Source organism: Stegostoma tigrinum, chromosome 22 (genome assembly GCF_030684315.1).
Source record: "Stegostoma tigrinum isolate sSteTig4 chromosome 22, sSteTig4.hap1, whole genome shotgun sequence".
In the NCBI taxonomy this organism is placed as follows: Eukaryota; Metazoa; Chordata; class Chondrichthyes; order Orectolobiformes; family Stegostomatidae; genus Stegostoma; species Stegostoma tigrinum.
In genome coordinates, this window is record NC_081375.1 from 56,074,139 (window position 1) to 56,088,193 (window position 14,055).

The following is a 14,055-nucleotide window of genomic DNA, read 5'->3' on the forward strand; positions in this document are numbered from 1 at the left end:
GAAAGGCCTCTGCTGCACGGTATGATTCGACTGCATCTGTTTCAACCCAACAAAATAAATGACAACTATTTGCTGATTAATTTACGAGCCAGAATTAACGTGCCTGCTTTCAAATTTAAACAAAGTCCAGCATTAGCAGGTGCATTCTCCATGGTAATGCCTCTACCGATCAAAGGTCACTTGCAAACCAATCAGCAATCACTTCTCGTGAAGTTGGTTTACTCCCTTGAATTGGTATCCTTGCAAAATGTTCTAAAAATCTTCAATAAAATGTGTCTTCAGTCAGCAATACTCAAGTTCTTGTTTACCAAAGATTATTTGCACTTGATAAATCATATATCTCTCTGTAATTTCCTTGCAAATTCTGTACATCTTTCCAACTGGTAGCTGGTTTACAGAACAAATTTTGCAATGTCATGCTGCTAAGTGAACACCAAGCATATAGATTCTGACCTTAACCTTTCTGGAAGTCCTCTTCAGGTCTATAATGTTCTCTTCTCAGTCAATACTGCTACCTTATTTCTTTCCTCCCCTATCCTTCTTGAACACCTATATCCTAATATATTTAGGTTCCTGCTCTTTTGTAAGCCAAGTTGCTCACATTACAATATATTTCCAAGTAACAGAAGTGCATAAATCCTTTTCTTATTACACTATGTATTTGCATAGAACCGAATTTAGACCTCATTACACTCCCTCTTACTCTCACCCCTACAAATACTCTGTGAATCCTTCTATTTTCTACTCTACTGCCATCTTTTTCTACCAGTTCTCTATAAAGGAAATAGATTTGCAAACGTGATTGGTTACATTCAGACTCTGACACCAAGTTTTTGACTTTGCAGTTACAGAGCTATTCAAGGATAAGGAAGGAGAATATGACCTCTCCCATCCCAGAAACCATTTTTGCTGTATGGTATAGTGAATATTGCAGATCTTTTTCTTGAACTATTGATGCTCACAGTCAGAATTATATGCAGACCTGGTTGCTGTGTCACTGACTGAAAAGTCAGGGATGAGCCTGTTTCTGCTTGGTCAAATTGCCCTGCAGACATTTTTGGCTGTTGGGCCATTGACTGGCTTGAGACAGGGCTCCACCACTTTCTAGGAGAAGTTTCCTTTTCAACAGCTGTTGACTAATCAAACTGTCGGCAACTCCCTCGTCGCAGCAGTACCACATAGATTGTGGCTACTGTTGGGACAACATACATTACTGAAGAAAAGACACCATGGAACCAGAATAAAAGAATTAAAGGCAATTCAAAGATTTCACAGGGGCTGGGTGGGTCAGAGTGGGGTTTGGAGATGGGGGCTGTAGATGGTGATCAGGATGTGGGGGAATCATGCTGTTCGGGTAACTACCTCAAATGGGAGGGGGCACCGTTTAAAGAAAGGAGAAACCTACCCGTAGCAGTGATACCCACTCAGTCAACAAAAACTTTTGGTGACTTCACTACACCACATGACAACTTCACACCTCCCCATACTTTGGAAGAAAGCCTTTGGAGCTTTAAGCAGACAATAAGTGAGTGGGCTGTCTGACACTTCCCCTGCTGAGAACATAATCCAGTGGAGTGGTAGGTGATGGGAATAGGGGCAGTGGCTTGGTGTCCAACTTTACAACCTCCCTCAGGTCATAGAAGGGTTCTCAAAAATCCTAGCCTACATTGCTAACTTAACGGGGCAGTCAAAAGTCAACTGCAATGGGACTGGACCCGGACAGTTAAGGGGAACAGATTTCCTTCCCTACATAAGACTCGTGAAGCAGCGTTTTTTTTGAACTCCCTCCAACAGCTTCATGTTCAGTCCACTATGATTTTTCCGTACCACATCCCAAACTTATGAACAATACCAGACAGAATGACAGGCAGCAGGAAATAGGAATATAACAACTTGCAAGTTCCCCTCCAAGTCACACACCCTCTTGACTTAGTAAAGACTGGAAGAACTACAGATATACTAAATCAGGAACAAAAATAGAAATTGCTGGAAAAGCTCAGAAGGTCTGGCAGCATCCGTGGATAGAAATCAGAGCAAACATTTCAGTTTGAGCGATCCTTTGCCAGAACTTGGAAAAATATTTTTGCCAACTTAAAATTCTGGAACTCTAACAGCACCTTCACTGAGGGGCCACAGTATTTAAAGCAAATGGCTCATTATCACATCACAAGGCAACACAGGGTCAGTCAGCCTTGGCAGTGATGCCTACCCACAAAGTAATATAAAAATCTCTTAACTGATCTTAGATTGTTTCCCCCTAAAGATTAGACAACAAAAAATCTCAAACCAGTTTTGGAAATCAAATTCTCCAAATTACTGGACCGCACGCAGCATCACAACATAAATGTCTTGCAGGGTCAATGCAAAGCTTCCACTTAAAATCATTCCTCCCTAGGTACGTACTGTGTGTGGGCAGCCAGAAGAGGTTCTCTTTACCTGAAGTCTTATGAAGTCTTGTGGCTTGAAGTCATTTGGTGAGCAGCCACACCAATCCACAATGTGCTTGTACTGGCACTTGCAGCCAAGCTTTCGGTTCCAATTGGTGACCCGCAGATTGTTGTCCACCAGTGTCTCACACATGTGGCTGTTTTCCAGCACTGTATGGAAGAATGACTGTGGAAGACAGGGGATAACAAAAAGTCACTAACACAACATATGCAATAAACCTGAAGTTCAGGAAATCACCATGAAATTGTCTTGCAACTGGTTCTATAATGATTTGGACCTTCCACAGCACTATCAGTTTGTGGATAAACTGTGACTTCATTAACCTCATGTTATTATTTTGCAGTGGTTGAAAAGGAGAGAAAAATATAAAATGAGAATGAGAGAAAGAAGCAAATGCTTACTTCCAATGGACTATACTGAGAGCTGGGTGAACCACATTCATAGATTTCAAGTATGATCTGATTAGTGAAGACAAGTTCGTGAAGGAATCTGTCTTTTACAGTAGTACGTTTGGGTTAACCTCTGTTTTATAATGACCTCTACAGTTAAGATATTTAAAGGCAGGATGACAACAGAGGAATTGATAGTATATGTGCAGAAGTTACTATAGCATTCCCAAAGCTATCCCATTGCAATATCAGCAATGCCCTATAAGATTTAATGTTGGGAACAGTGATAATTGCTTTAAGGCAAGATTTCTGGCCCTACTGCAACAGCAAATTCCATCTTAGAATACTGCTGACCAAACAAATGGCTGCCAGTTCTGTAATCCTAGCAGTACCAGATGGGAACAATGCCACTTCCAGGTCTACAGGTAGTCCCAGCACACCAAGGAGCCCAGAACTTGAGAGTCTCAGGGAGGGTTACGAGGAACTAGGGATAAGAAGTCAGGAAAGTTAAGGAGGGATTTGAGGGGTACCTCCACAAAGGAGAACTCCATCATTGCCTGTGAAGCTGCTGGGGCATCATGCATAGCACTAACCTCACCTCATGGTGGGTACAATATTGACTGGAACAGGAGACGGCCCTTAAGTCATGATTAATTAGACAACCAAGGCCTTTAATAGACTCAGGGGCAAGCTGCTTGATATTTTCCTGGTCCTGTAAAATTTCAGACAGTTCAAGATAGGCCAGAGCAGAGAGAAAGAAGAAGTTAGTGGTGACAGCAAGGATGAGATACAGAAAGGGTGTCAAAGAGAGGCAGAGGGAAGGGATTGAGGTGGGGAATGGTGAGAGGAGGGGGAGCAGAGAGAGAGAGAGACAGACAGACAGACAGACAGAGACAGTGTGCTGGGATCAGAGAGGAAGAGCCACGCCAAACAGAGGAAGCAGGCTGCAACAGAGCCAACTTACCCCGTACTCAATGCATCGGATCTTAGCTTTTGAGTCCTGCCACAGCCAGCTGATGCACAATTAAACAACTAATAAAAGCAGCAGAAGTTTCACAAAAATTCCATCCTCAACAATAAGGGAGCCCAGCACTTCAGTGGAAAATACAAGTATCTGCATCCATCTTCAACCAGAAGTGCCGAGTGAACGGCTGATGTTGGTCTCCCAACATTACTGGGATACCTGACCGTAATCCTAACCCTATCACAGTCTTCAATCAATTTAATTGCACTCCACATTATATGAAAAAAACTGCTAATGCTTATGTTGGGTGCCTGAAATTGAAAGTGTTCCTTTGCCAAAGACTAACCTCCCCAGGTTGAAATTAAAAATCTCTGTTTCTGTCAGCTCTCACCTCAGCTGGAAGTAGCGTGTACCAGTAGAACCGTTTTAGTTGAGTGACCAACTCATCCTGTGTGCTCACCACATAAGCCACAAACTTGTGAGTCAGAGCGAACCAGTCAGAACCACCATCTACTATAATGCCCTCAGGGATGTGCCTGTCTCCGAGGCGCCACATGTGGTTGTCACATTCATGGAATATTCGATCTAAGCCTTGCTTCTTGATGAATCTGGAAATAACAGAGACTGCAATCGAATTAATGAAGAAAGAAAAATACATATTTCTGTAGTACCATTATCAAGTTCAGAACATTTCAAACTGTCTTGTACAATATCTTTGAATTGTAGTTACTGTTTTAATTGTTATTACTCACTAAAGCCAGAAAATCAAGCCCTGTTCTTCCAGGGTTGGCACAAAAATGAATGATTTCATAAAGTAACCAAAAATATATCTGACTTGAGACCTCCTCGGATGATAGATATCACGGATCAGGTTGCTGTAGTGAATAAGAATGGCTATTCCAGATAATTAGACTCTAACTTCAGGTAAAATAGTACAAACTGTTCAAAATTGTCAACACAAAATAATAATAATTAAAACTTTAATCCTCTTTTAATCCGACACTTACATACAGACAAACAAATGGGGAAACAGTTATTAGGCAGAGGGGAACAACTGGAAAGACAGTCCTCCAGTGATCTGTGATCCCAGGTTCTGTGTTTTATTTTCTCTATTTGTTTACAGGATGAACAGCCTTTTTCTGTACTGCTGATCTGTAATGACTCAAAGCAGTTGTATGCTGTAACTTTTAACTGGTAAGCAAGGGACATTGTTTCTATAAATATACTAGTAATCTTGTGTCTCTCACCAACCAGTGGAACAACGTGGAGAAAGATGATTGAATCACTGCGTTAGCCAGCATTTATTGTCCATCCCTAATTGCCCAGAGGCTAGTGAAGAGTCAACCATATTGCTGTGGGTGTGGAGTCACATGTAGGCCAGAACAGGTAACGGACATGAGTGAACCAGATGGGTTTTTCCAACAATTGGCAAAGGATGCATGGTCATCATTAGCCTCTTAATTCCAGATATTTCATTCAATTCAAACTCCGCCATCTGCCATGGTGGGATTTGAACCCGGATCCCCAAAACATTTCTAGGTCTCTGGATCAACAGTCTAGCGATAATACCACTAGGTCTTCGCCTCCCCCAGAGGTTAAGATTACCTTTATGACTTTTCTGCTGGTTAGCTTTGACATGGCTTCAATCGTCTTTCTCCAATTTGTTCCACTGGCTGGTGAGAAACACAAGATGACTAGTATACTTATAAAAACGTCTCTCGCTTATCAGGTAAAAGATAGAGCATACAACTACTTTGAGTCAGTGAGATCATCTGTACAGAAAAAGGCCCTTTGTCCTATCGCGTCCACACCAGTCAAAAACAATCCCTAACTATTCTTATAACATTTTCCAGCACTTGGCCAACAGCCCTGTATGCCTTGGTATTGTAAGAGTACATCAAAATATTTATGAAAAGTTGTGAGGATTTCTACCTCCATCACCCTGACAGGCAGTGAGTTCAGATTCCCATCACCCTATGAGTGAAAAAGATTTTCCTTACATTTTCCCTAAACATTCTGCCTCTTATCTTAAATCTATGGCCCTGCACCAAAGGAAAAAATTTCTTCCTGTCTACCTTATCTATACCCCTCAACATCTCAATGGTGTCCTCTCTCAATCTCCTCTGCTACGAGGAAAACAATCCCACTCTCTTCTTGAATGAAACTCTCCAATTCAGGTAATTTCCTGTTAAATCTCATTTGAAATACAGAAATATAGAAAATAGGTTCAGGAGTAAGCCATTCAGCATTTCAAGCCTGTACCACCATTCAATATGATCATGCTGATCACGCAATTTCAGTATCTCATTCTTACTTTCTCTCCATACCCCTTGATTGCTTTAGCCATGTCCAGCTCCCTCTTGATTATATCTAACAATCTGGTGCCAACTGCTTTCTGAGGTAGAGAATTCCACTCATTCACAATTCTGAGTGAAGACATTCTCATCTCAGTCCTGAATGGCCTACCACTTATCTTAGACTGCGATCCCTAATTCTGGACTTCCCCAACATTGGGAACATTTTCCCAGCATTTAGTCTGTCCAGTCCCATCAAAATTTTACAGGTTCCTATGAGGTCTCCCCTCATTCTTCTATATTCCAGTGAGTACAAACTCAGTCAATCTTCAAATGTCAGTTCTGCCACCCCAGCAATCAGTCTGGTGAACCTTCACTGGACTCCCTCAACAGCAAGAATGCACATCCTCAGACTAGGAGACCAAAACTACACACACTGATCAAGGTGTGGCCTCACCAAGACTCTGTATAATGACAATAAGATATCCCTACACCTGTACTTAAATCCTCTCATTATCAAGGCCAGCATGCCATTAGCTTTCATCACTGCCTCTGCATCTGCATCTGCATGCCAATCTTCAGTAGCTGTTCCATCATGACAGCCCAGGTCTTGTTGCATCTCACCTTTTGCTAAACTGCTACCATTCAGATAATAATCCGCCTTCCTGTTTTTGCCACCAAGGTGGATAACCTCACACTTATCTACAATATATTGCATTGCCAACTATTTGCTCACTCAGCCAGCCTATCCAAGTCACCTGCAGCCTTTTAGCATCCTCCTCACAGTATACACTGCGACCCAGCTTAGTGTCATCTGCAAATTTGGAGATATTGCATTCAATTCCTTTGTCCAATTTGCTCATGAATACTGTGAACAGCTGAGATCCCAGCACTGAACTCTACCGTACCCCACTCGACGCTGCCTGCCATCTGAAAAGGACCCATTTATTCCAACTCTTTGCTTCCTGTCTGCCAACCTGTTCTCTATCTCGGTCAACACATTGCCTCCAATACCATGATATTTAATTTTGCTTACTAATTTCATGTGGACCTTACCAAAAGCCTTTTGAAAGTCCAGATACACAACATCCACTGATTCATGTTTCTTCTTGAAGAGATTGGTAGAATAATTAAAAAGGAGAGAAGTAAAATAATTTTCACCTAGAAGGCAGCAGTATCTGGACTCAGCATCTGAAATTCAGAGGAGGAACAGAAATTCCCAACTCATTTAAAAGATGTCTAGACACACACCTGAGGTCCCAAAACCTCCCAAGATATGGACACAGTGCTGAAAATGGGACTAAATAGGGTAATCTGTCTTTTTGATAGGTGTAAACATGATGGGTAGAATGGCAGCCTTCTGTGTTACATATTTTCTATACTTTCTAAATATTCCAATTATCACGAAAAAGGAGTTATATGAAGGAATGTCGGGAGATTGAAGAGGCCTGCAAGTATGTGAATTACTCCTTCTATGTTGTAACAATTCTACGATTTTAAACAGAAGAAACACACCGTATAAATGGCAAAAATGCAAACAAAGATGCAAAGGTTCCGGTTAAGACTGAATCGATACCATGCCATAACAGAATATATTTGGAAATGTATCCTGTCAAGTCAGGTAAAACCTTTGGAAAGGGCACACCACGACAAAGTCTAACTCTTCCAGGGCCGGGGTCCAGTTCCTAGCCATTTGTATCTCCAGCCTGCTGCACAACAATCACTATGCCCAGCAGATTGGAATCAGGGTCACTGTGATTCTGGAGCTAGTGGGCAATATAGACTGGAATAACAAGACTGCCTGTGTCAACCACTACCATCTGCAGCTCGCCAAGTGCAACAACAAGGAGCTCAATAAGCTGTTGGCAGGTGTCACTAATACCAAGGATGGGGGTCCTGCCCGACATACACGATGCACTGCTGCCCAAGATACTGAAAGCAGGGCTAAATCAGAAAAGGGTCAAACCAAAATAGATACATTGTCAAGAATTTCTAATTGAATAACCAGGTCAGGAAGACAAGGACTTTACTGAAAAAGTGATTGTCTTCAGATTCTTGAGTACCAGTAACTGGTCCACAAGAACAAGAAAATTACAGGCAATAAGTGCAGAAAATAATGAAGAATGTATGTGGATTCATCAATGACCTGAATACATCCCAAACAATCTCATCCTGAAACATTAAACACAGTCACCTTAACGTTATTAACAACATCTTAATTTACAACAAGACATTGATAATTTTGAAAACACTTTGCCTTTGTATTCTATCAAGGGGACTCAGGGAAGACTGTTTTGCACATTTTTAATACAGTCTAATTCTTGAGTAGATTTGTAGCTTGGGTTGCGGATGCTGTGGTTGGTTCACTCACCAAGCTGGTTCATTACTTTGCAGACGTCTCATTACACTGTTGGATAACATAATCAGTGCAGCCTCCAATGAAGCATTGTTGCATTTTCCAGATTGCTATTTAAACTCTGGGGTCCATTGGAGAACCAGGGCTCCAGGAATTCCTGTGCCTGTCTCTGCGTGGCTTGTCCTAATCGAACTGTTGTTCCTCTTTGTCTGTACTTATGGAGACGAGTGAGTATTGGTCGTGTCTTTTTGTGGCTAGTCAGTGTCCGTGTATTCTCGTAGCCAGTTTTCTTCCTGTCGGTCCAATGTTATGTTTGTTGCAATTCTTGCATTTGGACAGACAGGAAGAAAACCGGCTACGAGAATATACGGACACCACCTAGCAACATAAAGACACGACCAGTACTCAATCGTCTCCATACATACAGACAAAGAAAACCACCAGTTCAAGTGGGACAACATCAACATTCTAGGACAAGACAAGCAGAGACAAGCCTGGGAATTCCTGGAGGCCTGGATATCCACCAAGAAGGCCATCAATAAACTTAGAAATAGACCCTATATACACACCGCTGCAAAGAAAAAGCGGAAATGAGGTAAACAATTCTAACGGACCCCAGAGTTGAAAATACAACAACACTTCATCGGAGGCTGCACTGATGATGTGACCCAACAGGGTAATGAAACCTCGGACTAACGGACCAGGTTGGCGAGTGAACCAATCACAATGTATTAGTTAAAGTTAGGAGCCCAAATAAAAGTTAGCAGCTCTAGAATCCTGTAAACAAATGTCAATATGTTTAAATTGACTACTGGTTAACATTTGGGTCTAAATTTGGGCTAACATACAGAACTTTAAGTCGTAGCCAGGAACTTCAAAAACTCTGGAAACCATGATCTTGAACAGTTTCACCTGCACTATCAACTGTCAAGAACACAAACTGCTGGAGAAAATCAGGTCTGGGATCATCAGTTATGAAGAAGGGACACTGGTGTTAAAACATTAACTCTGTTTTCTCTCCCCCAATGCTGCAAGAACTGCTGGAATTTTTCCAGCAATTTCTGTTATTATCTGTTCTAGATCTTCAGCATCTGCAGTTCTTTGTTCTCTTTTCAGTAGTTGAGGTCTATTCATTTCCTTCTAGTGATAATAGCTCTTTAGCATAAACTTGTTTGAGATTAGATTAGATTACCTACAGTGTGGAAACAGGCCCATCAGCCCAACAAGTCACACCTCCCCTTGAATCATCCCACCCAGACCCATTCCCCTACAGCCCACACACCCCTGAACACTATGGGCAAATTAGCATTGCCGATCCACCTAGCCTGCACATCTTTGGGTTGTGGGACTTAGGTGAAGTAAAGCTATTCCTGATCATTACATTGTCACAGTGGAACAAGGTCAAAAGATTATACGATCTCATTTCCTCAATTAACATTTTCCTCAAAGAAATCTTCTCAACACATGACATCTCAGAAATAGTTATTTTTAAAAATGAGCAGCAATTCGCAAACAAATGCCTTAAGATCTTCACAGAATTTTTTTTTTGTCATGTTACCAGCTCATCTAGATACCCACTGGCTACTGGAGAGGCTGAGAGGGGGTGTGAATGAGGATTTCAGTACGGTTCTACTGACCTATTGCTCCACAGTGCTACACTATGGTCTAGCCTGTGTGAATGCTGGATGAACCAAAGGGCCCAAAACCTTTCTTTCAGGAGTTATTCCAGTGTAAACTGGAGTTGCACATGGAACCCCATGGAAATTCAGTTGTAACACGCACCTAAGGAATTTCCCAAGAAATCACATTTTCTGCTTGGCAATTCCTCTACACCTGAAACCAACCAAAAACTGGAATTGAGACCCCCTTCAGCAACTGATCCTCACTCTGCTCTGGTCTCCTATCTCAAATCTCTCCCTTCATCAGACCTGAATCTCCCAGAGTCGATTCCCACCTTCTCTGAAGCCCCTGCTGGACCTGATTTAGCCCACCCACTCTGACCTAAAGTTTCACTTACCTTACCATCTTGCACACTACCTTCTACCTATTTGGCAATCTTCCCACCTGGCATCTTATCTCTACTCACCTGCTATCCTACCCTAGCCCCCCAACCCTATTCATCTGGGATTCTACCCTGGCACCCTACCCACCAACCAGCTGGGACGGCCTCCCCAAGCCACCCTAAATCACACATCATATAATCCTACCATTTGAAAGCAGCAGTCGAATTGCTGCCACAGGATCTTTAAATTCCAGAATACGGCAGAGAACTGCAATGAAAATGGGGCACAGTTATCCTTCCTCTGACAATTCTGCACTAGAATTGAATTCAAGAATGGCTCTCCAATTCTGAGTGAGTTCTGGGCGAAATCTCCTCTCTTAAACACAGAGCGCCTTTCTTTCTCTTTGTATTGTAATGACAACTGCTTTTGCCTACCTTACCGAAACTTTTCATAATCATGCATACTTACATCAGATTAGATAAAGTAGAAGTAGGATGCATATGACAGATGTAGGTAGGCAATACAATTGTGAAGCAGTTTCAATAAAGAAAGTTTGCAGGGCAATTGAAAAGTAAATTGAAGCAAAAAGACAGTACAAGACGAGACTAACTGCTATCGTAAAACAGAATCTTATCTAGCTGGACAACAGTGGAGGCATTGAATGAAGATGGTGTTGCCAAGCATGTGAAAAGCTATATCAGATTGTTCAGGCATTAAAAGAAAATCAACATTGTTCCAAAAATCTGCCCATGGTGGATACTGAGTGAGTGGCCACAGAGGTATACTGCAGGGTATGAGTAAGTGTGGGTAGGTGGAAACATGGGCTTGAGGGGTGAGTACTAGACGACTTAGAGGCTTTAAAACTGTGATGAAGTCCCAGAGAACTTGAGTCGGGTCTTACTCCCTGCAGTGAAAATCAAGTCTACTTCGGGTGATACAGTGGCTCAGTGTTCAGCACTGCTGCCTCAGCACCAAGGACCTGGATTACTTTCCCAGCTCTGGTGGACTGTCTGTGGGGAATTTGCACATTCTCCCCGTGTCTGCATGGGTTTCTGTTCGGAGCTCAGTTTCCTTCCACAGTGCAAAGGTATGCAGGACAGGTGGATTAGCCATGGTAAACTGCCCTGTGGTGTCCAGAGATGTACAGGTTGGGTGCCATATCCATGATAAATGTGGGGTTACGGGGATAGAGTGGGGTTGTGAGATGCTTATCAGAGGGTCGGTGCAGACTGGATTGAAAGGCCTCTTTCCTTACTGTATAGATCCTGTGATTGTATGAAATAGGGCCTTTACATTAAGGTGAGGCTGCTGAGTCTTACAAATCAAGCAAACCACCTTTGTAGCCAAAATCTGATCCCAAGATGATAAAGAATGCTTGTGTTAGAAGTCAGCATGAGAAGGCAAGGGAGAAGCTCAGGAAAACAGTAAAAGAAGCACATGTCAAACAAAAAGACGCTTTAAGAAGAAATTTAGCCAACACAAAAGGTAATACAAAATTCTTCCTCAGAACCTTTTTTAAATTCTTTTGTGGGATGTAGACATCAATGGCTGGCTGGAATTTTATTACCCATTCCCAGTTGCCTTTGAGAAGGTGGTCTTGAACTGCTGCCTTGAACCGCTACAGTCGACATGCTGTGAGTTCACCCACAATGCCTTTAGGCAGGGAATGCCAGGATTTTGACCATTGAAGGAGTGTGATATATTTCCAAGTCAGGTGATGGCTTGGAGGGAAACTTGCAGGTGGTGGTATTCCCATGAATCTGCTGCCCTTGTCCTTCCAGATGGAAGCAGTCGTGAATTCAAAAGGTGCTGTCTGAGGTTCTTTGGCAAATTTCTGTGGTGCATCCTGCAGTTAGTACACACTAGTGCAACTCAGCATCAGTGATGGAGGGAAAGGGTGCTTGTGGATGTGGTGTCAATCAAGCAAACTGCTTTGTCCTAGACGATGTCAAGCTTCTTGAGCATTCTTGGAGCTGTACCCATCCAGACAACTGGGGAGTATTCCATCAGACTCCTGACTTCTGCCTCGTAGAGAGTGGACAGGCTTTAGAAAGTCAGGAGGTGTATTACTTGCCACAGTATTCCTAGCCTCTGCTTTTGCAGCCACTGTTTATGTGAGGAGTCCAGGGGGTTTCTGGTCAATGGTGACCCCAAATATGTTGATACAGGGGGATTCAGTGACGGTAACATCATTGAATGTCACAGGTAGTGATTACATTTTCTGTTGTTGGAACTGGTGATTGCCTGGTATTTGTGTGGTCCAAATATTACTTGCCATTTGTCAGCCCAAGGCTGGATATTATCCAGAACTTGCTTGATTAGAACATGGGCTGCTTCAGTATCTGAGGAGTCGTGACTGATGTTGAACATCATGCAATCATCAGTGCATGTCTCCACTCTTGACCTTATGATGGGTGGAAGGTCAATAGGCAATAGACAATAGACAATAAGTGCAGGAGTAGGCCATTCAGCCCTTCGAGCCAGCACCACCATTCATTATGATCATGGCTGATCATTCACAATCAGTATCCTGTTCCTGCCTTATCCCCATAACCCTTGATTCCACTATCTCTAAGAGCTCTATCTATCTCTTTCTTGAAACTATCCAGAGACTTGGCCTCCACTGCCTTCTGGGACAGAGCATTCCATATATCTACCACTCTCTGGGTGAAGAAGTTTTTCCTCAACTCTGTTCTAAAGGCCTGCCTCTTATTTTTAAACTGTGACCTCTGGTTCTGGACTCACCCATCAACAGAAACATACTTCCTGCCTCCAGATTGTCCAATCCCTTAATAATCTTATACGTCTCAATCAGATCCCCTCTCATCCTTCTAAACTCAAGTGTATACAAGCCCAGTCGCTGCAATCTTTCAACATATGATAGTCCCGCCATTCCAGGAATTGTCCTCGTGAACCTACGCTGCACTCCCTCAATAACCAGAATGTCCTTCGTCAAATTTGGAGACCAAAACTGCACACAATACTCCAGGTGCGGTCTCACCAGGGCCCTGTACAATTGCAGAAGGACCTCCTTGCTCCTATACTCAATTCCTCTCGTTATGAAGGCCAGCATGCCATTAGCTTTCTTCACTGCCTGCTGTACCTGCATGCTTGCTTTCAGTGACTGATGTACAAGAGCACCCAGCTCTTGTTGTACTTCTCCATTACCTAACTTGACTCCATTTAGATAGTAATCTGCCTTTCTGTTCTTGCCACCAAAGTGGATAACCACACATTTATCCACATTAAACTGCATCTGCCATGCATCCATCCACTCACCTAGCCTGTCCAAGTCACCCTGTATACTCATAACAAGGTCATTGATGAAGCAGCTGAAAATAGTTTGGGCTTGGTCAGGACACCACCTGAGGAACTCCAGCAAAGATATCCAGATCTGAGATGACTGACATCCAGCAACCACAACCATCTTCTTATATGACAAGTATGACTCCAACCAGCAGACAGTATGCCCCCAATATCCACTGATTCCAGTTTTGTCAGGACTCCTTGATGCCACACTACAAATTAGCAGAATAATAAGAGAAAGGGTTGGCCAATTCAGGATTGAAAAGGGGATCTATGAATGGAAGTAGGCATGGGT

At 42.6% G+C, this 14,055-nt stretch overlaps 1 protein-coding gene across 2 annotated transcripts in view; it reads right to left on the reverse strand.

The window, feature by feature from the left end:
• The window catches only part of xylt2 (xylosyltransferase II), a 264,687-nt gene that overhangs the window by 106,408 nt on the left and 144,224 nt on the right, over positions 1-14,055 (reverse strand). For both annotated transcript variants that reach the window (XM_048555300.2, XM_048555299.2), the window contains exons 6-7: positions 4,193-4,409; positions 2,437-2,613 (exon numbers count right to left, since the gene is read on the reverse strand). In XM_048555300.2, the coding sequence (XP_048411257.1) occupies positions 2,437-2,613; positions 4,193-4,409 (394 nt within the window). The remainder of the gene's footprint in view (positions 1-2,436; positions 2,614-4,192; positions 4,410-14,055) is intronic.